We start from the raw sequence: 24,019 nt of genomic DNA on the forward strand, positions 1-24,019 counted from the left end.
AAAAAAGAGTCAGAGTCCTTTCTTAGCTCCCTGGCTCTTAGTATCTTTTGCAACATTTTTTAGTTGGAGGTATTTAAAGCAGAGCAAGGAGTGTTTTGTTTTAGGGTTTTGTTTTGTTTTAGGGTTTTGTTTTGTTTTGTTTTGTTTTGTTTTTTTCCTGTCTCCATTGCTCAGCTTTCAGGTCTTGTGACAGATGTCATGACTGGTGATATGCCCAACAGGATTATTATTGATGGTGCTGCCCTGAGTTAGGACTGGACAAAGACTTGGGGGAAGGAGCCAAAATTATAAGCAGAGATGGTTCTTGCAAATGCAGCACCAGCCTGTGTTTATATTTGCATTAAACACAAGGAACAAAGTCTCAAAGTGTGGACTGTCTCTGCCTCTACTTACCCCTCCAGTATCCTCTCCCACCCTGCCTTTTCCTATTCAACCCTCAGGATTCCATTTTCCTGATTTTGCAGGCACGGTTGACAGTGACCACCTTGGTGGCCCCACTAGACCAGTGTACACACCTCCTATATCACCTCTCATATAGAATCACAATTGCATGTTTGAAATTAGGACAATGACAGTTTATAGTAGTAGTTTTTTGGAAGGCTGAGGCAGGAAGATCCCTTGAAGCCAGGAGTTCAAGACCAGCCTGGGCAATAAAGCGAGACCCTGTCTCTACAAAACATAAAAATAAAAAATAATAATCATAAAGTTGTAGTTTTATTAGCAGGGACTCAGGAATACTCAAAAACCACTCCCACCTCTCCTACCCAGAAAAACTTTCCATTCTTCAACACAGGTTTCCAAAGGAAAGAATGATGGTACATGGAAAACATCACTTTGTTATTAGATTACTGGTGAGCTGGGGAGAAGCACATGACCCCTTTCCTCCCTCTAAGTCCAGACACAGTCAAGACCTTACTACACTCCAACTCGAAAGGATGGGACAAGCATGTCAAGGCGCAGTCAGCTTGCCGTGCCAGCCACATTGGCAAACAGAGTCACACCTACTCCACAGCCTTTAGGTAAAGGGTGAGTGACACACACTACTAGCAAAGGTGACCCATTCATTCTAGAATCTCACCAGTTAGACTTAGGAGGATCTTGGAGAGTGGGGAAGGACAGGGAGCCTCCTTCCCCAGGAGGTCTGCAGCCCGTAAGTCCTGCTTGCCTTCTAGGGTGGGTTCCTGGAGGGCAAGGAGTAGGTTCTGGTCATTCCTGTGTCTCCCAGTAACGAAGTCTCAAGCACACACTGGGCACTTGAAGAATGTTTGTTATTTTGATTTCTAAATTAGTAATAAATGCAGAATATCTAGAAGGTATTTGAATTTAGCACAATGTACCTTTGCAGCATAAGGTATCAATACTATATATTAATGAATGGTGTATTATATCTGCTCTCCTGGAATGAACTTGTCAATATAGAGTATTAAATGGTATCCTATATATTGTATACAGTAGTGAGAAATTTACTAAGTTTGCATTATGGGAAGATACATATTCAATCTTGGCAGAGAGCCTGTCAGTTTAATGGCACAGTTTTGAACGGAAATTTCAAATATTCCACATTCACTATGAGACTGGATAGAAATGATGATAGATTGCAAGATGTTCTTATCCAACAGAATTCCTGTGGTTCTTTATTTTGTACATCTTAAGCAGTTATTCCAAAACACTATTTGCAGATTTGTGAACAGTATTTTGACACATATCAACTGTGTTGCTTCTGCAGAATCCCCTAAAAGTAAGAAGAGAAAAAAACAAAAATTAGTGGGAAAAAAAAAAAAAAAAAAAAAAAAAAAAAACCTCAGGGAAAGAATTAGCATAGCCCTGAAGCACTTAAATAAAGCAAGAACCTCAAGGGAAGAAAAATTGAGTTGTACCAGTCAAGTTAGACCAAAAAGAAAATGATAGACTCTTAAGGAAAAGTGTAAAAAGCACAAAGAGGTAAGAAAATGGAGAGAAATCTGTTTCAGTGGATTAGATTCTCTCTCTACCTAAATTTACAAATAGCAGAAAAGCAGGATGCTGATAGACTGGAGTTGTTGACCCTTGCTGACAGACGAAGGGCTGTGATTCTGGAGAGCTTCTCGTTCCACCAGGCTCCATTTTATATCAGCATCTGCAGGGGTGTGGGGCACTGTGTGCTCAGCCCTTTGGCCAGGCTCTCATATGCCCCTGGTTTTATGCCCCCGGTTTTGCCAGGTGTTTATCATGGGCTACTCGGTGGTGGCTGGAGCCGCGGGGAGACTCCTCTTCGGCTATGACAGCTTTGGCAACGTGTGTGGCAAGAAGAACTCCCCCGTGGAAGGGGCCCCTCTTTCAGGGCAGGACATGACCCTAAAAAAGTAAGTATCTAAGTAAGTCCCCAGTCTGTAAGGAGCTGAACCTCAAAACTTTGTATAAATTCATCACTTAGAGCCTGGAAACTGTTCCCATTCAAAACTCTGTCAGCCTCTTTCATAAAAAGGAAGGTTGTGTGTATAGTACAAGTAAGAGTACAAGTTTTAGAATTAGCAGTCCTGAGTTCAAATTCAGCCCATGCTACTTTTCAGCTGTGTGATCTTGGGCAGAATACTTAACCTCTCAAAGCCTAGTTTGCCTCTCTCTAAACTAGTTATTATACCTGCCTCACAAGGTTGTTTTAAGGATCCATGAGACACTGCATGAGCTAAGGTGTGATAAACGTTAATTGCTGCTATTATTCTCCATAAGGAATTAGAATCATGTTACCAATCGTATATGTTTGAACCCTACATCATCCACACATTTTTTCTATGTGGAAACACCTGAATGCCACCTGGAACGCTGGGGACCTGTGTCCCACTCCTGCCCCAGCTATGGCACTACGGTGTTGCATTCTTCCCCGCACCCCGCTACCCCAGCTCCCACAGGGAAACAGAAAGGGGAGAGAGGAGATGGGAATCCTCTGGAGGGGAGAGAAATCCCCGACCATGACCTTCTAAGATGGAGACTGCCTTGTAAGAATTTTTAAGATTTTAGCTCTTGCTTCACATGATGGAACAAACAAATGATTTTTTATTTATTTTTACTTTTTATTTTTTTGAGACAGAGTCTGTCGCCTAGGAACAAAAAAATGATTATTTATTTTTACTTTTTATTTTTTTGAGACAGAGTCTGTCACCTGGATTGGAGTTCAGTGGTGTGATCTCGGCTCACTGCAACCTCCACTTCCCGGGTTCAAGCGATTCTCTTGCCTCAGCCTCCCAAGTAACTGGGACTACAGGTGCCCGCCACCATGCCTGGCTAATTTTTGTATTTTTAGTAGAGATGGAGTTTCACTGTGTTAGCCAGGATGGTCTCCATCCCCTGACCTTGTGATCTTCCCACCTCGGCCTCCCAAAGTGCTGGGATTACAGCTGTGAGCCACCACACCCAGCCAAAAAAAGGATTTTTAAGACTCAATAATAAAAGTCGCTCCTAGAAGAGAAATCCTAAGGATCTAAATAAATCCTGAATATAAGTTTGGAGTCACCAAATACAAATCTCAGACTAGGCCTCTTATCCTCCTGTGTGTGCCTCCTAAGGGGGCTCTTGCTATTTCTGGACACGGACTGATGAGGGGGCATTTTCTCCTGCACTTGTAGAGCCACTTACAAAGAAGACAGGAGGAGGAAGGGCAACTTAGATGCCCATGTGCTCCCTTTTCACATTGTGTTCATAATGCAGTGTCGAGAAACAGTCATTCCTGGTTGAAGTGAGTATACATTCCATTATTCTCAAAAGCCAAAAGGTAGAAGCAACTCAAGTGTCCATCAATGGTTGCATGGATAATCAAAATGTGATATGTACATTACAATGAATTATTCAAAAGGAAGGAAATTCTGACACATACTACAACACGGATGAACCTTGAGGATGTCATGCCAAGTGAAATAAACCAGTCACAAAAATACAAACATTGTATGATTCCACTTATAGGAGATATGTAAAGTAGTCAGATTCCTAGAAATGGAAAGTAAAATGGCGATTGCAAAGGGCTGGAAGAAAGGAGGGTGGGAACCTTTTGTTTAATGGGTACAGATTTCAGTTTGGGAAGATGAGTTCTGTGAATGAATGGTGGTGATGATAGCCCAACGTGAATGTACTAATGTCACTCTACACTTAGAAAGATTCAGATGGGGCTGGGTGCGGTGGCTCATGCCTGTAATCCCAACACTTTGGAACACCAAGGTGGATGGATCACAAGGTCAGGAGTTCAAGACCAACCTGGCCAATATGGTGAAACCCCGTCTCTACTAGAAATACAAAAATTAGCCAGGCTTGGTGGTGGGCACCTGTAGTCCCAGCTACTCAAAGGCTGACACAGGAGAATCACTTGAACCTGGGAGGCGGAGCTTGCAGTGAGCCAAGATTGGGCCATTGCACTCCAGCCTGGGCGACAGAGCGAGACTCTGTCTCAAAAAAAAAAAAAAAAGAAAAGAAAAGAAAAAAGGGATTCAGATGGTATATTTTATGTATATTTTAACACAATTTTAAACTTTTCAAAATATATACATCACATGCCCAGGAAATCTGTTCCTCATCTCCTCTTGCAGCCACCTTTCTCCCATCCCCAACAGGGGGGAAAAAAACCTTCTGGGACCGCTTCTCAAGGTCTCTCCCATAGACGACAGCCTACAGGGTCTTCCTCTGCCATTCCTGGGGTCTCGGAGCCTGGATAAGTGGTGCACAAAGGTCTGGAAGCTGTGGCTGCTAGCGTATAACCTGCTGATGGCAACACCAGTTTCGTTCTTGTCCCTGCTCTACCCTGCCCCTGGGGAGCTCTAGAAGGGATCTCCTGAGTGTCCTGGCTCTCAACCTGGGAGAAAGGGGGAAAGACAAGCCTTTAGTTCCCAGCCTTGGCCCCTCCTTTTCAATTCTCACTTCCCTGTGTTCAGTCATTCTCTGAAGCATATTTGAACACTCTTAGGTACGGAGTCCACTGAATAGTTTGTGCATTGGCCTGATCTAGTGATCAATGGACAGTTTAATCAATCGCTTCTTTTCCTCAGATTTTCTCAGGTAACTCCTAGTGTTATCCCCCAGAAAACACTAAATCTGGAGAAATAAAGTTTTGTTAACGTTTTTGGATCATTTCCAAGCTGCACAGCCTCACGGATGACCACCAGTAGGCATAATAAGTGTTCAATTACGCTGAAACAATTATGAATGTGTGCCTGGGTGATCCCTGCATTTGATAGCATGTGGATATTTTTTAAGGCCCACAATTAAGCCCAGTGAAGAGGCAATGCTCTAACACATTCTTCTGTTTCATCTATTTCCTAGACACGTGTTCTTTATGAATTCCTGCAACCTGAAAGTCAAAGGTATGCAGCTTGACCGCACGGCCCTCTGTGTATCCAGCTGCCCTGAAGAGCAGCTTGACTCCCTGGAAGAGGTCCAGCTGTTTGCAAACACCAGTGGTAGGTACTGAGGCCTGGTTCATTCTTTTCCCCATGGTAGGGTAAGCTATGGGAACTTAGATGAGATCATTTATCCTAACCCTGCTTTCTCTGGAAAGCTGGAAGGTTTACTTCCTTGTGAGTGCCTCTTGTGTGGAAAAGGCCGTAAGCATGTTCTTTTGAGCTTGTTCAGGTTATTTTTGTTCTGTATGGATTTATCTGACACCCTAGCTGTTCCATGTATGCTCCCTGCCACTGTGGGGGAATGGTTGTCCACAGATAGAGGACACAGCCCACATTTGGGACCAAAGGCAGGGTCAGAAGGAAGTCAAAGAGCTCCATGCACATGGGCACATCCAATCCTAGAGATGTACGGGCAGGGTGTGGGTTGAATTGCTGACAAATAGGTCTTTTCATGAGATTGTCGGAGCTAAAAGATACTTCCACTGAGCAGTGAGATACCACAAGTTGTACCAAAAGCATTTGTATAACTGAAATGCCTTGTACTGGGTCCACTGTTTAGAATTTTATCTGCCTGAAAATGGTTTGCCAGATTTTAGAAATTATTTGCAAAGCCAGGTTTAAACTATCAAGCTTCTACAAGAAATTGTTTTCAAATACGCTTCAGATTATTTTAGGACCAATCATATAACTTTTAGTTTTGAATTTGGGGTTTTGAAGAGAAAGTAAGGAAGAGAGGCCTTCACTAGACCTCAGATTGTATGACTATTCTTTTTGTGTTTCTGTCACCCATAGACCTTGTAGCTGATTCTTTCTCCTTTCTGGTTTGGTAACATGACTGCGATTTCCTTACTGACTCACCTGGGAAGATGGTATAATGTCTATGTGTTCTGCTTCCAGGGTCTTTCCTATGTGTTTATAGTTTGAATTCCTTCAACTATACCCACAGTCCAAAAGCAGACTCACTGTGCCCTAGGCTACCAGTTCCTCCAAGGTAAAAGCTTCCATACTTTTTCCTTAACCCTCAACAAAAGTTACTGGGTACTTGGTGTGCATCTGTTACTCTTATAGGCATTGTGAGAAGGAGAGATCAGAAGAGCCCCTGCCTGCAGGGAGCTTACAATCTATGGAAGCCAGGGATAAAAACATGGCAGGACTATTTGCAGTATGCCTGTGGACAGTGGATTAGAAATCAGGCTAAATAAGGAGAAAACTCAGCAAACAATAAAAATACACGTAGTCTTCAAAGAACACTAGAGCTAGCAAGAAGTAACATATGAACTATTACTAACAGGGTGATTTTATAAATTAGTGTGTATTTTTTTCTACTCCAACTATTTATTGCAAAGTGGAAATCATTTACTTTGGCTGGGCATGGTGGCTCATGCCTGTAATCCCAGCACTTTGGGAGACGGAGGCAGGCAGATCACGAGGTCAGAAGATGGAGACCATCCTGGCCAACATAGTGAATCCCCATCTTTACTAAAAATACAAAAATTAGCTGGGCGTGGTGGCACGTGCCTGTAGTCCCAGCTACTTGGGAGGCTGAGGCAGAAGAATCGCTTGAACTCGGGAAGTGGAGGTTGCAGTGAGCCGAGATCACGCCACTACACTCCAGCCTGGTGACAGAGCGAGGCTCTGTCTCAAAAAAAAGAAAGAAAGAATTTACTTTTGGCTTTTTATCACAATCAGACTTTGTTAGTTTTTATTGCTCTAGATATCTTCATAAGAAACAGACCAGATAGACAAGGCCAAGTGAGCACCACACCTTTCTTCTCAGTGAAAACAGAAAGCACAGGTCCTTGTCAAGAGTACACTTAGTGGGCTCCTTGCAAGGTCTTATTCACCCCTATAAATTAGTGTACTACCTGACACATGGTAGGCACCTTACAAATATTTGTAGAATAAAGTTGTAATGATGGAGCAGTGGTTACATTGCCATGGCGAATGGCACATGTTTATACCTTTGAGAAGGGAAAGATACAGTGAGTATTTATTGCCACCATCATGATGCTGAGATGTACTAAAGGAAAACTTGTACTGATTTTGAATTGTCATTCTTTTGAAAGATGTGAGTATGTTTACAATGTAGGAGACGAGACCTCTCTGAAAAAACCCTGACAAATAATGATGATTTAATTAAAACAAAGCATTATTCCAATCCTCTAGGATGGTGTTTATTGAACTCTTGTTTGGGACTTACAGTAAGAGATTCATTACATCCCAACTCCTGTATGCACATACCTTCATATCTCCTTATGTATATAAAACAATATGAGAAATCTCACAAAGCAACCTTTACCCTTATTACATATGATTCACACCCTTAGTTACTATTCTGTTGCCTTTTTAAAAATAATGTATTTCATAGTCTTCTAACTGGTTGCAAGTGAAGCTTGAAAAATGCTCATCTAGCAGGTGCTCACACAAACGCAAAAAGACTTGAGTAGGTTTTAATCACATCAAAGGCAGAAAATAGCCATTTTGTGATATTCTTTTCTAAAATAAATACTCCATGTTGTAAGTAATTGAAGGAGGAGAGAACTATTTGCTGAGGAGAATACCCATTTCATTTTTCTGTAATTTTTTTTTTTTTTTTTTTGAGACAGTCTTGCTCTTGTCACCCAGGCTGGAGTGCAATGGTGCGATCTCAGCTCACTGCAACCTCCATCTCCCAGGTTGAAGCGATTCTCCTGCCTCAGCCTCCCAAGTAGCTGGGACTACAGGCACATGCCACCACGCCCAGCTAATTTTTGTATTTTTAGTGGAGATGGGGTTTCTCCATGTTGGCCAGGCTGGTCTTGATCTCTTGACCTCATGATCCGCCTGCCTCGGCCTCCCAAAGTGCTGGGATTACAGGCATGAGCCACCGCGCCTGGCCTATAATATCTTATTTTAAAATTCTGGTAATTGTAAATGTATTTATGATACTTTACATTCTGGTAAAATATAAGCATCATAAACACATCTTAATGAAACATACTGTACCCAATTAAAAAAAAAACTAGAATGTTTTAGTAGTAGGTGGAAGGAAAATTCTCTAGCACTTGGAGAGGAGGACTTTTTTAAGAACACAATTTGTAACTGTAGATGTAACTACAGATGGCATTGAAAGAAAATGGAATTTTTAAGGTTGTAATTTAACCAGAGTTGGATACTCTCCTCTTACTATAAATGGGATGGCAACCATAATTCCACAGGAAGCTTCTATCTTGATACTTACGATGATAATAGCAAACACTTATTGAGCTTTTGATACTTTTCTAAATCCTTAACATCATTTGGGCCCCAGAAAACATCTACATTGTAGGTATTGTTTTCATCCGTATCTTACAACTGAGAAAACTGATGCAGAGAGGTTTAAGGTCATACACCCAGCAAATGGGAAAGCTGGCATTCAAACCCAAGCAGCGCCTTATGTTTGAGTCAAAACTTGGTTTTATTTTGACTGGTGAGTGGCCTTCCTAGACTCACATCAAGCTGGGAGAAAGAGTCCCCGTACCCTGTGTCATAATAGCACCATTTCTTCTCACTCTCAAGCCGGCCCTAGTCCTTTTCACCCTAAATGCAAGTGTTTCCAATACTAACTTTTCGAGTAAAGACAAAACCCTTGACTGAGTGGCCTTTTTTAGACAGAATGAAAGAGGGAGAGAAATAGCCTCAAGGGCTCCATTCCCCTTTCCTGAACAAGCAAGTGTTTGTTTAAGGTGAAAATGATCATATTTATCATGGAATAGCAGTGCCAAGACTGAAAAGCTGGAAAACATGAGAAGGGTGGCTATAGGGCCAAAGAATATTTTCTAAATACCTCTTTTTGACTGAACTGATTGTTTCTTCCTCCTCTGTTGATCATGTGAGGTATAACGTACCCTTTTAGAGTAATGGCTAAATATCAAGAAGTTTGTGGACCTAGGTATGAGCTTTTAAGAGCAGTGAAAAAGCACTGCAGAAGATAACAAGCAAATAGATCTTTTTTCACTTTGGTGTTCAACATGGTAATGTAGTTTTAGTCCCCCATGTATTCCAAATCTAAAAGGCATGTATATTTTCCCCCCAGTACATTCTAGTTCTACCCTCCCACATAGGTGCCCACGCATGTCACTGCATGGTTTGCTCAGCTGAATTCCATATACATGGTGATCTAAATATACAGGCAGCTTGCCCAATGACTTCCTGCAAGTTTGAGTGGCTTTGCTAATGGGAAGAAGAAAAGCAGAAGTAGTGAAGAAACCTCAGACCATGGCCTAAAGATGCATCCCTGTGAGCCGGACATGGTGGCTCACATCTGTAACCCCAGCACTTTGGGAGGGCAAGGCGGGCAGATCACCTGAGGTCAGGACCAGCTTGGCCAACAATGATGAAACCCTGTCTCTACTAACAATACAACAATTAGCTGGGCGTGGTGGCAGGCACCTGAAATCCCAGCTACTTGGGGAGGCTGAGGCGGGAGAATCACTTGAACCTGGAAGGTGGAGGTTGCAGTGAGCTAAGACCACGCCATTGCACTCCAGTCTGGGCGACAAGAGCAAAATTCCATCTAAAAAAAAAGATGCATCCCTAGCCCAGCTAATGAAATATTTTAAATCTCGAAAGGAGTGGTAGTTGCATAGATGTATATGTTTATCAAAGTCTCTAATTTTATGTTTAAGATCAGTGCATTTCATTGTATCTAAATTTTGCCTCAGTAAAAATAAGAGGAATTCCTTACATTCTGAAGTGTATTAAGTTTAAAAAAAAAAAAAAGCAAATAATAGAACAGTGTGCAGTATACTGTCTTTTGCATAAAAAGTGGAAAATATAAGTATATATAAACATCTAAATATATACATATAGGTATATATTTGCTTGTATAACCATTACATCAAGCATGACTTACAGGATGTAGTCAGAAGGCAATTTAATTTTTGTCTTTCTCTGTCTCTTTAAATTTATTCAGTGGGACTAGTTTTTTCTGCCCCTGAATAAACAGGCAATTTCCAAGGCTTCTCTGGTAACTTTTAGGTAATATATACTGAGTCACTTTAAGTTGTAACAGACGCTTTCAATTCAATAATTAAAATGTTCAGCCCAGACCAGGCACAGTGCCTCATGCCTGCAATCCCAACATTTTGGGAGGCCAGGGCTGTAGGATTGCTTGAGGTCAGGAGTTCAAGACCAGCCTGGACAACATAACGAGACCTTGTCTCTACAAAAAATTTAAAAATTAGATTGACATAGTAGAACATGACTGTAGTCCTAGCTGAAGCTGAGGTGGGAGGATCTCTTGAACCCAGGAGTTTGAGGTTGTAGTGAGCTGTGACAATGCCACTGCACTCCAGCCTTGGTGACAGAGCAAGACCCTTTCTCAAAATTTTTTTTAAAAATTAAAAAATATTCAGCCTGATGTGATAAAGTTCTCACTTGATTGGAGGTTCAAACTTCTGTCCCCTGCATGCTTGGCCGTGGAGCAAGTGGGAAGGCCACAGTCCAGGAAGGAGGTTGTAGTCAGCTGCTCTTCTCCTCTGTTTATTCCTCCCCTCCTCTCCCAGCTTGCTAAAACAGGTTTTGTCTAAGGGGCTGGTGCAGCAAAAGTGAAGATAAGAAAAGAGTAGCAGAAACACATTTAGTTGTCTGATACTAGCACCAGCATTCTCTGGGCTTGGTAGATGTCCTGGCCAGCTCTTTCCCTCATGAGCGTGTTTTGGGTTCTTTGGGGCTCCTTCAGCTGCAGTGCCTTTCATGTAGTCCAGTGCATCTGTGCTCTGGCTGGTCATGTGAGAGCCTTTCTCAGAGGGCTGTCTTAGCCCTGTAGAAGTCCCGTCACTGGGACTTGTGCACATGCAGCCCACAACTTGACCCCAGGAAGCCCTCTACACCCTTTGCCCTGACAAATGCCCTGAGGCTCTTAACTGCCCGGCTGTAGCTCTCTGCTCTGTTATTAAAGCTGCTCACCGTCCAGATTTCTTGGGGTGGCTCAGACCTTAAGCCAGGGGATTCCCTAAGCTCTGTGAGTTTTCTATGAAACCCTTCTCATCTGACTTAGGAGTAGTACCCTTCACCCTCTTCCCCTTGGGAATGGGGATGGAGTCACATGACAAGTCTAGTAAAAAAAAAAAAATTTCAACTCTTCAAAATTACTCTTCTAATGATTCTCTGCACTTGTCATCACCTGTGCAGAGTGGATTTTACTATATGCAAATAAAAATTAAAATCAAGATGTCTGGAGATCTTAGGATAAGAGTGTAGAGGGTGACAAATTACAAAGAAGGAGCTGATGTGAGTAATTTTGGAAAACAGCTTTGTGACTAGATACTGTAAGCTAAAAACAAAAGGAACTGTACATAAACATTGTACGTCAGATAGTGCACTTGTTTATCACATAGCTACTGGGTAACAATTGTTTTCATTTTTTTAAAATTCCCTAAACAGTAGAGTATAATGGTTAGCAATTCTGAAACTACATACAAGAATTGATTATAAGACCTAGAATCAGTAACATCCTACCATACCCAATACCCAGATCATGGTTTCTAATCATCAGTCTTCAAGGGTTCTTTGGAGAAATGTCAGGCTGTAGGACCTGGATAAGGAAAACACCAGCTATGCCTGGTATCATCCTCTAGCATCAGAAAGTCAGAAAGTGCTCAAGAAAGAAAAAGAATGGGTCTTGTCAAAAGGACACAGATGCCTCGTAGTGGCCAAAACTGGAATAGATTGAATAACACAATTACAGATTATAACCCAAAGAAAAGAATAAACGTCCATGAGGCCATACTGATATAAATAAATAATTGAATAAATAAATAAATGGGGGAAAGGGATAAATCTTTTTTTTTTTGAAACAGAGTCTCGCTCTGTTTTCCGGGCTGGAGTGCAGTGGCGTGATCTCGGCTCACTGCAACCTATACCTCCCGGGTTCAAGCGATTCTCCTGCCTCAGCCTCCTGAGTAGCTGGGATTACAGGCGCCCGCTACCATGCCCAGCTAATTTTTGTATTTTTAGTAGAGACGGGATTTCACCATGTTGGCCAGGCTCATCTCAAAATCCTGACCTCAAGTGATCCACTCGCCTTGGCCTCCCAAAGTGCTAGGATTACAGGTGTGAGCCACTGCGCCCGGTGAAAGGGATAAATCTTTACTTCTTCCTCCCAGAGGTGGAATTTCCCTCCCTTTGAGAGTGGGCTAGGCTTAGTGACTCATTTCCAAGAAATAGAGAGGGAAAAGAGAAAAATAACAACTTTACATGGAGAAACCTGGCAGGTACCACCTTAACCAGGTGATCAAGATCAGCTTCACCAGTGTAGTCATGTTCCCTGATAGGGTGAGAAAGGCACTTCACCTCTGTGGCAGTCTCCCAAAAACCTGTTGACTGTAGTCTAATCATGAGAAAACATGAGAGAAATTCTACAAATTTAGGGACATTTTACAAAATACCTGACTATGAATCTTCAGAAATGTCAAGGTCACGAGAAACAAGGAAAAACTAAGAAACTTGGCACAGTCCAGGCATAGTGGTTCACACCTGTAATCCTAACACTTTGGGAGCAGAGGTGGGAGGATGGCTTGAACTCAGGAGTTCAAGACTGGTTTGGGCAACATAGCAAGACTCTGTCTCTACAAAAAATATAAACTGTCATGACCAAAGAGGAGACATGACAATTAAATGCCATGTGCTATCCTGAATTGGATCCTGGAATGGAAAAAGGATGTTATGGTAAAATCCAAATAAAGGCTGTAGTTTAGTTAGTAGTTTAGTGCCAATGTTAAATCTTAATTTTCACAAATATACTGTGGTTAGGTAAGACATTCACGTTAGGGGAAGGTGAGTGAAGAATACACAGAAGAACCCTCTACTATTGTTGCAATTCTTTTGTAACTCTAAAATTATTCAGAAATTAAAAGTTTATTTTAAAAAATGCTCTTCTTATCAACTTCCAACTCTTTTATGCTCTCAGGATGGATGTGGGTTTAAGAACAATCTAACCACTTTTCTCCCACCTCTTTTTTGGCACGCCCTGAATGGTGGAGTCTGGCATCTCATTTTGGAGTATAATATTTATTATATTTGAGCTCAGCTGCAAATTCCATTTAAACTTCCTATGATACTTACATATGCTAATAAAAGTCTCTAGAATGGTTTGCAGGACACCAAAAACAATAGGTGACTGTGAGGAAATGTACTTCAGTAGCTCAGGGACAAGGAAAGGCAATTTCTTGCTGTTTGCTCTTTTGTACCTTTTGGAATTTAAGCCATGTGAATGTATTACCCCTTCAAAACTATAATTTAAAAAAATACCCTTTGTGTTACTCTTCTCTTGAACCAGTATCCAGTGACTCAGAAACTGTTTCTGTAACATTGAGACTTCTGGAGAAAGATTCTTCCATGTGTTCTATGTTGTGCTTCATTAGACGTTTGGAAAGTCATTTCTTTTCTTCAGGGCAATGAAATCTTGTTAACATTTGGGTTCTCCTTTGTTTCATGCTTATACATTGCACAAAATGATTGGTGATTGGGTTTTTAGCAGCTTTTTAGATAATTTGACACTTCTTTGGTTGGGATTGTTTCCACCCTTTGGGGTTCATGGAAAGAACAGGATCCGGTGAAGGTATCAGTGGCCTTATGAAGATTCATTAGAATGCATATTCTTCGGCTATTTTACATTTCAGGAAGGGGCTAAAAAAGGCCAACTTTCTCATCTACCCAAGGCAGTTAACTGCAGCATCAATCACACATTTACTATTCATTTATTGAGCACCCACTGTTCATAGCAAGACTCTCAAGTCTCATATGCCTTCCTAAACAGGACAGAATTAAGCTAATAGTGTCATTAACATGGCTTCTGTCTCATCCAGTTCACATCCCTAATAGTTCCTTACAGAAATAAAGTTCTTTTGTTGGAGTTGGTAGTTTGTTTCTAAGAAGGGCTAAGATGAGAGTAAAAAATGTGGTTCCCGCTGGGCACAGTGGCTCACGCCTGTAATCCCAAAACTTTGGGACGTCAAGGTGGGTGGATCATTTGAGCTCATGTTGCCCCCAGCCTGGGTAACATGGTGGAACTCTGTCTCTCTACAAAAAATGCAAAAATTAGCTGGGTGTGATGGCACATGCCTGTAGTCTCAGCTACTCAAGAAGCTGAGGTGGGAGAATAGCTTGGGCCCTGGAGGCAGAGGTTGCACTGGCCCGTGATCAAGCCACTGTACTCCGGAGTGGGCGACAGAGCCAGACCCTGTCTCAAAAAAAAAGAAAGAAAGAAAGAAAAAAAAAAAGTGGTTCCCCATAAATAAAATGTAGTACATGTATACATACTACAGAGTAGTATTTAGCCTTAAAAAAGAAGAAATCCTGCTATTTGCAACAACATGGATGAAGCAGAGGATATTATGTTAAATGAAATAAATCAGGTACATAAGGGCAAATCCCATGCATGATCCTAGTTGTATGTGGAATATAAAAAAGTCAGATTCGTGGAAACAGAGAATAGAATGGTGGTTATCAGGGATGCGGGCAGGGGAAATGAGAGATGTTGATCAAAGGATACAAGTTTCTGTTACATAGGGTGAATAAATTCTAGATACATAAAGTAGAGCATGGTGACTATAGTTCATAATACTGTATTGTATATTTGAAATTTGATACAACAGATCTTCAGTGTTCTCAAAATACGATAACTATGGGAATTGATGGATACGTTCATTAGCTTAACTGTAGCAATCATTGCACAAAGTTTATATATATCAAAACATCACCTTGTATACCTTAAAGATATGCAATTTTTATTTTTAAAAATGTTGCTCCCCAAGTTTAGGTTTTGGTTTCTGTGGGTCCCCATAATCAACTTCCTATTCAGAACATCAACTAATCGATGCAGCAGAGTACACCTGCCTGGTTTTCTAAGGTGTGCTCCGCAAATGGCATGATTTGCTCTATTACTATAGTTCTTAAGCATTTTTGGTTATTGAGAATGTTAAATAAACATCTTTTAAAGATAAATATTAAATAAATATTTTTGCCATTTTTTTTTCTATTTTTAGCAAGTCGTTTCCCTTATTTAACCGATGCATCCCTCAAACACCTGAGTGCTATTCCCTGTTTGCATCTGTTTGGATAAATGATGTTGACACCCTCCACCGAATTCTAAGTGGAATCATGTCGGGAAGAGATACAATCCTTGGCCTGTGTATCCTCACATTAGGTAATTCTCAGTTAAGTTAATTTTAGTAATTGTTTACGGAATGCCAAAGTTCCTAGCACTTTTGTACGTTGTACAATGAAAATTAGCCTCTTGATTTAAATACAAAACTTTGTATTTTTTTATAGATATTTTCGGTGTTTCAGATTTAAGGGGGATGGGGCGATAAGAATAGAGGAACAGCTGGCCCTCTGGCAGTAAGCCTCAGTGGGTGGGGTTGCCTTGATATACTGACCATGCTCTAGTGTCTGCTCCTCACTGGGGATGGGTATATAAAGCAGATTGCTAATTTGTGAATGGGACATGAAAAATACAACTGTCAGGGTGACCAGAAACCATGTCTTCTAGCCAAACATGCCTCCACCTGTAGGTGAACCAGATCGGAAGGCTGCTTGGTGAGCAGGGCAAGGACATGTGTGCATCCATGTTAAATGGAGTCAGACTGCAAGGGCCTGCTGTATCTTGCTCCTCTAAGAGACATACCTGCTTTGGGTTGTGGACAGATCAAGGCCTCGAGCCTTCTCTGCACATTTCTGGAAGCAGCTACCCACTCTTAACCGTTTGAGTTCCCATTTTCTATGTTTCAGTTGGCTGAAATCAAGAGCCAACTTTCTCTTTGAACAGGTTAATACACTCTGCTCCTTTAGTCAGTGGTAAGAGCCTGTTGTCTCCTTGCTTTCCAGTGGCAGCCCCCCAACCTGTTGGTTGAGAGAAACTCTTTGGTCAGACATTAACATATTTCTAACAGTTAACAAATTGAGTTTTCCACAGTTTCGTTACTAAAAGGTTCCTAATTCCTAAATGCTTGGGGATATTTAACTAGTCACCATTATGACTTTCAGACTTCTTATTTAGGCTGAAAATGACTTCAGTTGACTCAAACAAGATGCTTTGACTCCCAGATACTGGCTTGGTTACAATATATAACAAAAAAACCTCAGGTTATTCCTGATATCTTATAGAATGACCTAACGTCCCTGCAAGGACATAGTCATGTACTTATTAGATTCATAATGGTATTAACAGCTGTCGTTTACTGTGCCAGGCATTGTACTTATTCTTCACTCATTAAAACCTCAGAATCCCAGTACCACTCGTAGGAGAGGAAACTGAGGCTTAGAGAGGTTTAGAACTTGGCCGGTATTGCACACCTAGGAGAAGAGGTGGCAGAACTAAGACTCAAACCCAGATCTGTGTGATCCCAAAACCCACCTTACTAAACATAACTCCAATCTAGATGCAATCCTAATTTCCTATGTCAAAAAAAGTACATACAGCTTATTTCATGGTTAGGATCTTAAATTCTTCATTTTAAAGACATTAATCTTTCATATTTAATAAGAGTACCTTAGAACATGTAAAGTCAGAACTTTACATAAGCCCAGTAAAGTCAAAAGATTTAAGTGTGATAAGAATTTTTTTTTTTTTTTTTTTTACTTTAAGTTCTAGGGTACATGTATGTGCACAACGTGCAGGTTTGTTACATATGTATACATGTGCCATATTGGTGTGCCGCACCCATGTGATAAGAATTTTAAATGGTTCATTTGAACTTGTAGGAAAAAAAGATTTGGGCATTTGAGAATAATATTGCTATAATTTTTTTTTCTTTTTCTTTCTTTTTACTGAGACAGAGTCTTGCTCTGTCACCCAGGCTGGCGTGCAGTGGCACCATCTTGGCTCACTGTAAGCTCCGCCTCCCGGGTTCAAGTGATTCTCGTGTCTCAGCCTCCCGAGTAGCTGGGCTTACAGTTGCCCGCCACCAAGCCTGGCTAATTTTTTGTATTTTTGGTAGAGACAGGGTTTCGCCATGTTGGCCAGGCTGTTCTCAAATTCCTGACCTCAGGTGATCCACCCGCCTCAGCCTCCCAAAGTGCTGGGATTATAGGCATGAGCCACCATGCCCAGCCAAAATTTTTTTATTTTTAAGAAGAATACTAGGACTTCCAGAGACTGGCTTACCACACTTGATTGAATGGTGCGTCAGAGACTGCCCCACATATACCTTGTTATTTTTATTTAGTGTTTAGTAGATATCCCAAGATATTTAGGGTTTGAATAAAATCCTCAGCCATCACTGTTCTGTTCTGGAGGGTTTTGTCATTGCAGTGCTACCATCATCTCCCCTACCCTTTGTTGCTATTGAGGTTTATGTGTTTTGCTTAATTTTTCAGCCTTGTCTTTGGCCATGATGTTTATCTTCAGATTCATCACCACCCTTCTGGTTAACATTTTCATTTCATTGGTTATTTTGGGATTGTTGTGTAAGTATTTCTCTACTTGACTGATTTCTTTTTGATTAAATGAAAAGCTTTTCCATTAAGTATAGAACTTAAACATTGGCATTTTTAAGCTACATGGAGTCTTAAAGAGTATCTAGCCCTGTCACTTGACAAATGAGAAATCTCGGCCCCAGGGAGGACAACGGGAGTTGCTATGTCTCACAGGCAGTGCAAAGTTAATGACCAATCTTTTTTCTTTTCTTTTTTTTTTCTGTCTTTCTGTCTGTCTTTCTTTCTGTCTGTCTTTCTCTTTCTTTCTCTTTCTCTCTTTCTTTCTCTCCTTCCTTCCTTCCTTCCTTCCTTCCTTCCTTTCTTTCTCTTTCTTTTCTTTTCTTTTCTTTTTTTTCTTGGCAGGCTCTCGCTTTGTTGCCCAGGCTGGAATGCTATGGCGTGAACGCGGCTCACTGTAGCCTCAACCTCCTGGGCTCAAGTAATCCCCGTGTCTCAGCCCCCCAAGTAGCTGGGACTGCAGGCACATGCCACTACACCCAGCTAATTTTTGTATTTTTTTGTAGAGATGGCGTTTTGCCATGTTGCCCAGGCTGGTCTCCAACTCCTGAGCTCAAGCGATCCACCCACCTTGGCCTCCCAAAGTGCTGGGATTACAGGCGTGGCACATCCAGCCAAATCTGTTGTCTTTTCTGCTGTGCTATGCTGCCCCTGAGATGAACTTTCCAATAGCGTGAGCCTGTATCCATAACGTTAAAAGAGAATCCCAGTACCCATTGGGAGTATTTTAAAGGATTTCTTCTGAATGTGCACCTCACCCATTGGCAAATGGGTGCCCACGGTTGTCATGCAAATGCTCTGACCAGCCAGAAGACACACAGGCCAGCATGGAAGCAGAGTCCTAGAGACTCTGTACTGTGCTCATATTTCGCTCCTGATTGCTGGATTGTGGATCTCACCAGCAGTTGTTGGGAAAGAGGTCTGAGGGACAAGGGCACACAGGAGGCTCAAGGCAGCAGCCATTTACCAATTGGTGTGGCATACAGTAAGGTGTCAATGATGGGGAGGGATGTGTTCTGAGAAATGCATCACTCAGCAATTTCCTCATTGTGTGAACATCATTGTGTGAACACTTACACAAACCTGGATGGTAGAGCCTACTACACACCCGGACACATGGCATAACCTATTACTCCTAGGCTACCAACCTGCACAGTGTGCTAAACTGTACAGAATACTGTTGGCAGCTATAACAGAATGGTCAATATTTGTGTATCTAAACACATCTAAACACAGAAAAGTACAGTATTATTAATCTCATGGACCACCATCATATATGCAGTCCATTGTTGATCCAAATATCATCATGCAGTGATGACTATATTTTAATTTTTAAAAACTGACGTGATTGTCATGTTCCATTCCCCTGAGTCGTCAGCTCTGCCCTCAGCAACTTGGAGCCCTGTAGCCCTGTGTTGGAGGACAGGCACAATGACTTCTGAGGGAGGTTTCTTCCTGTCCACTCCAACCTTCCTATAGTTACTGTGGATATGGCATAAGGTGGTATTTCTTACCTAAATGTGGAGTACTTGCAACATCAGGGCATCTTCCAAATGAGCTTCTGACTTCCGTGATTCCCACAGGCCATGTAAATTCGCCCGGTTTTGTGGGTGAGCAGCCAGCATCCAGGCTCCCACAGGAGTTATCACCAGCAGAGCTTGCTTAAAACATTTAGACAGTGAGCTCTAGCATTGTCCCTCTCACCATCCTGTCCATGGGGTTTTCCTCCTGCTCGTGTCCAGACCCAACCTGTGGGTTAGGCGCCTGTGTTCTGGGGTCACCATCCTGGGTCTCCCAAAACAAGCATCATCCCGGAACTTGTGGGTCCTCTATGGGTTGCCCTGGCTCTGCCCAGCTTCTTCAGAGGGCAGCAGTTGCCTGTTGGGTCTGAGTATTTGGGACCCTGTGGCAGAGCAGCGCCACACAGCCAGTGGGCAGTGGCTGGACTTCCCTGAATGATTCTGAGTGCTGGGGAAAAGTTATCTTACAGCACGTGCCCTGAGCTCTGCTACTGTTCTCTTTTCTAGTTGTCTGCGGTGTCTTATGGTGGCTGTATTATGACTATACCAATGACCTCAGCATAGAATTGGACACAGAAAGGGAAAATATGAAGTGTGTGCTGGGGTTTGCTATCGTATCTACAGGCATCACGGTAAGAAATGCTCTTCCAGCAGTAGGTCAGGTAGCCAGCCAGAACTCTGAAATCCAAATCATTGAATTCTAGTCAAAAACAACTAGAATTTGTTTTTCTTTTGATTCAGAATGTGCCTTCTTTGGATTTGAGATAACTGTATAGGAATAAATCAAAACCCTCCAAAAATAAGAAAAAAAGGTTTTAGTTCTTCCCAAGTCATTTCTGCCACCTCCCAGAGACTGCTGTATTATCCCTGTTGTTGCACTGTTCTTAGCCCTGAGGGGCTACAAGGTGGGCATGGTGGATGGGCGGAGGCAGGCTTACGGCGGTTCCCATTCCCTGTTTGTGAGGAGCGGTTTCCTTTTGCCAGTGTATGCTCAGCTCCTACTGCCCTCTAGCACACAGAGCCCTTTGTTTCCAAACCCACTGGCCACTGGGTTATTTTGGCGTTCAAAGAACCTGCTGCCTCCTCAGTGAACTCTCTAGTTGAAAACAGGCCAACTTAGAATATTGAGGGAGCAGGTATTAGTTACTGGCGGTGAGTGGTTGGCAACCAAATGTCATTCAGGACCCTCTCCAGGGGCCATTAGGAAGGCTACAATCACAAGGCCCTGGGGCAGGCCCTGCACTGGCTTCAGGTCACCCAGAGTCGTCGTTGCTGGTGTGTTGGTTACTGACTGTTCTGTGGAACAGCTGCAGCCAGGGGTTTCCACAAACACACTGAATCTTGCAGCAAACGCAGATTCTCACACCAACAAAATTCTCTCATAGGAAATCCTTCTATTCCCATATTTGGTAGTTTTCACATTTTCTCCTTTCCACGGTGAGGTTTTGGGTTTGTGATCTTCACATAAAATCTGCCAGGGAACAAGGGTACAATAAAGTAAAGCACTTGGTTGCTCTTGCCTCAGGCGGGGACCAGGCTGGACACTCAACAGAGTCTGCAAAGGAGGCTAGAGATGAAAAGGCTTCCGCATTCCCCAGGCTGGGCATGGGGGAAGAGGAGCAGGCCTGGGAGCTGGGAAGGGTCCAGTTCCTCCATCTATCCTCCATAGGGCTCCCTTTGGGTTTACACACTGCACCATTTATGCCACCCAGCTCTCAGGGCCAGGGCAAGGTTAGGGAGAGGGGAGGCCGTGTGAGCAGAGAGGCTGTTTTCACCTGTGTCCGTGAGTTCTGCACAGGGGCTGCTCCAGAAGGCAGAATTGAGTCCCAACTTACCTCCTGTTCATTTGTCATGAGTTCTTACCAATTCCCGGTTGCTGGATGAGCTAGTCCACTCATCCTCAGAAAAGCCCAAATGGGAGTTCTTCCTCAGCCTTTACAACTGAAGGGTCTCCTCTAGGTGTCTCGCAGGGCCTCTCCTGACACCCCTCCGTGCGTGGTCAGGAGGCTGTGCTCCCAGATCCTGGAGCAGCTTCTGCACAGTTTATCCCACTGTCATCTGACTGTCTTTCCTCCACTTGACTGTTGAGGGCAGAAATGCTCCAGCACAGCTGGAAGAGAAAGAGCATCTCAGGCCAAGGGCACAGCATGCATGAGGACACATGGGCAGGGGAATGACTTGTAGGAAGTTCCCTTGATGGAAGCCTGAGATGCAGGTGCAGGGAGGGTCATGTCAGGAAGGTCCTGATCTGCAATGATGATAGGTTTGTTCTTTCTCCAGAGGCAATGGGGCACCGTGGATGGATTTTGAGCCGGGAAACACCGTCTTTTGTCTTTGCACTTTCCAAAGGTCTCCTTCACTGTGAAGTAGAAGAGGGATTGAGTTGGGGGGTGGGTGGGGTCAGGGAGGTTAAATGCAGAAAGCTAATGAGGTTATTGGGGTCTAGAAGAAAGAGGCTGAAACTCGAGCTATGGCATCAGCAGTGGAAATAGAGAGGAAAGGATGGCATGAGAAGTATTGAGGAAACTGAACCAGAGGTAATTGGGATTGTGCTGGGTACTTTGCCAGTCCTTGACAATAAGAAAGGCCCTGCTCTCTAGGAGCCTAATCTAATGGGAGATTCAGATGAGAAAACATTTATAGAATATGTTAAATAGTACAATAGGGTAAGTGTGGAATAAAGTGGGAGCACACAAGAGGGGAACCTAACTTACTCTTGGAGAGTCCAGAAAAATTAGGGCCAGTGGAGATAAAGAATACAGGGGGAAGAGGAGGTTCTAGTGTGAAGATAATGAATTTGATTCAGGATAAATTGAGTTTGACATACTGTAGGACACCCATGGCCTTGTCAATAACTGATGTGCTTATTCTTCCAGCACCTAGAGAAAAGTGAGGCTGGATGTTTTTATTTGGAGGTTGTCAGCATCTAGGAAGGATGCTAAAAGCACAGAGGAATAGGAGATACCCCTAGAAGATCTCAAGAAGCAGCAATTAAAGAAGTAGGAGAGCTAAAAGAAAGATCATGGAAGCCAAGGGAGGAAAAAGTTTTGAGAAAAGAGGAGTGGACAAGGGATCTGATGCCATGCTGAAGTCAAACAAGACCTGGAATGTTTCTATGGCATTTAACACTCAGGAGGTCACATGAAGTGACTTTAGGGAGAGCCATTTCAAAAGTATGTTGGGGTCTGGATGTTTGCAGGTGGTTGAAGAATGAGTTGGAGTATGGAAGTACAGATGATGGGTGTAGACAAGCCAAGAAGCTCAGCCATGAAAGGAGTAAGAGATGGCAGTGGCTGGATGGGGTTGGAGGAGTGCAGAATGGTTTGTTTCATTAATATGAGATTTGTAAATGTTTATATGCAGGGAGGGAATGCTAGAAGAAGGCACAGAAGGTGGCTTTGAGTCTTTTTGCCTCATACTCATATTCACTTGCCTTTTGCAATATCTTGGGTTCTGTGGGATGTGGAGGGGAGGATATAAGACAGTTCCTTGACATTAGAAGACCTTATTCTCATTTTATATTTTTCTCTGACCAGACTACAAGGCCTTTTACGGAGGGACTGTGTCTTGTTCACTATTATATCTATTAAGATCTATTCCAGGGGCCGGCACTTACTAGATGCTCAATTAGTGTTTGCGAATGCACCTGTAAAATTATAACAAAGTAGTGAGTAACTATCTTAAAAGAGCTGTTTGCTGAGATGTCATAATAATAATAGGGATTGCTTTAAGCTCTACCCAGTTTTCCATTATTTGAAAGTAATTTACTGAAACCCCTTTCTCACCAGGCAGTCCTGCTCGTCTTGATTTTTGTTCTCAGAAAGAGAATAAAATTGACAGTTGAGCTTTTCCAAATCACAAATAAAGCCATCAGCAGTGCTCCCTTCCTGCTGTTCCAGCCACTGTGGACATTTGCCATCCTCATTTTCTTCTGGGTCCTCTGGGTGGCTGTGCTGCTGAGCCTGGGAACTGCAGGTAAGGGACAGTGGATGTGGGTTCCATCACCTTGGAGTCATACACAGAAGACCATTTTGGAACCATTAGCCTGTTTCTGTAGGCACCAAACCCCTCATTCAGCCAGAGGTGTCTGATGACAGCAGTGATGGTGTTAGGGGCTCTGTCATGGGAGAAAGTGGGAAGTTCTTTTACCTCTTTTGTATTGGTTTTAAAGAAGCTGGGTTTGTGTTTCATGAGAGAATAAATTCAGTAAGGACTGAAAGCTCTAGGAAAAACTGCAATATGAACAAAGGCCAATAGTAAGAATGTTACTAGATGTCTCCAGTTATAAATTTTATCCAAGGTAATTTGCCAACCCCTATCAAAGCAGTAGGTGATAAAGAAAAGCCCAGGAAAGACTCTATTAAAAATGTGTTATGCGGCCAGGTGCTGTGGCTCATGCCTGTAATCCCAGCACTTTGGTAGGCTGAGGTGGGTAGATCATGAGGTCAGGAGTTCGAGACCATCCTGACCAACATGGTGAAACCCTGTCTGTACTAAAAATACAAAAATTAGCTGGGCATGGTGGCGTGCATCCGTAGTCCCAGCTGCTTGGGAGGCTGAGGCAGGATAATTGCTTGAACCTGGGAGGTGGAGGTTGCAGTGTGCCACGATCATGCCACTGCCCTCCAGCTTGGGTGACAGAGCAAGACTCCATCTCAAAAAAAAAAAAAAAAAAAAAAA

The 24,019-nt window shown here is 42.6% G+C and overlaps 1 protein-coding gene across 4 annotated transcripts in view; it reads left to right on the top strand.

Moving 5' to 3' along the window:
• The window catches only part of SLC44A3 (solute carrier family 44 member 3), a 74,430-nt gene that overhangs the window by 2,601 nt on the left and 47,810 nt on the right, over positions 1–24,019 (top strand). For 3 of the 4 annotated variants that reach the window (XM_017879787.1, XM_017879786.1, XM_017879788.1), the window contains exons 3-9: positions 2,200–2,342; positions 5,284–5,420; positions 6,261–6,354; positions 15,371–15,531; positions 17,703–17,792; positions 19,847–19,971; positions 23,128–23,314. In XM_017879787.1, coding sequence (XP_017735276.1) covers positions 2,200–2,342; positions 5,284–5,420; positions 6,261–6,354; positions 15,371–15,531; positions 17,703–17,792; positions 19,847–19,971; positions 23,128–23,314 — 937 coding nt within the window. The remainder of the gene's footprint in view (positions 1–2,199; positions 2,343–5,283; positions 5,421–6,260; positions 6,355–15,370; positions 15,532–17,702; positions 17,793–19,846; positions 19,972–23,127; positions 23,315–24,019) is intronic. The other variant, XM_017879789.1, reaches the window with a different exon arrangement.

This window comes from Rhinopithecus bieti, unplaced genomic scaffold (assembly GCF_001698545.2).
Source record: "Rhinopithecus bieti isolate Rb0 unplaced genomic scaffold, ASM169854v2 scaffold_11919, whole genome shotgun sequence".
Classification (NCBI taxonomy): domain Eukaryota; kingdom Metazoa; phylum Chordata; class Mammalia; order Primates; family Cercopithecidae; genus Rhinopithecus; species Rhinopithecus bieti.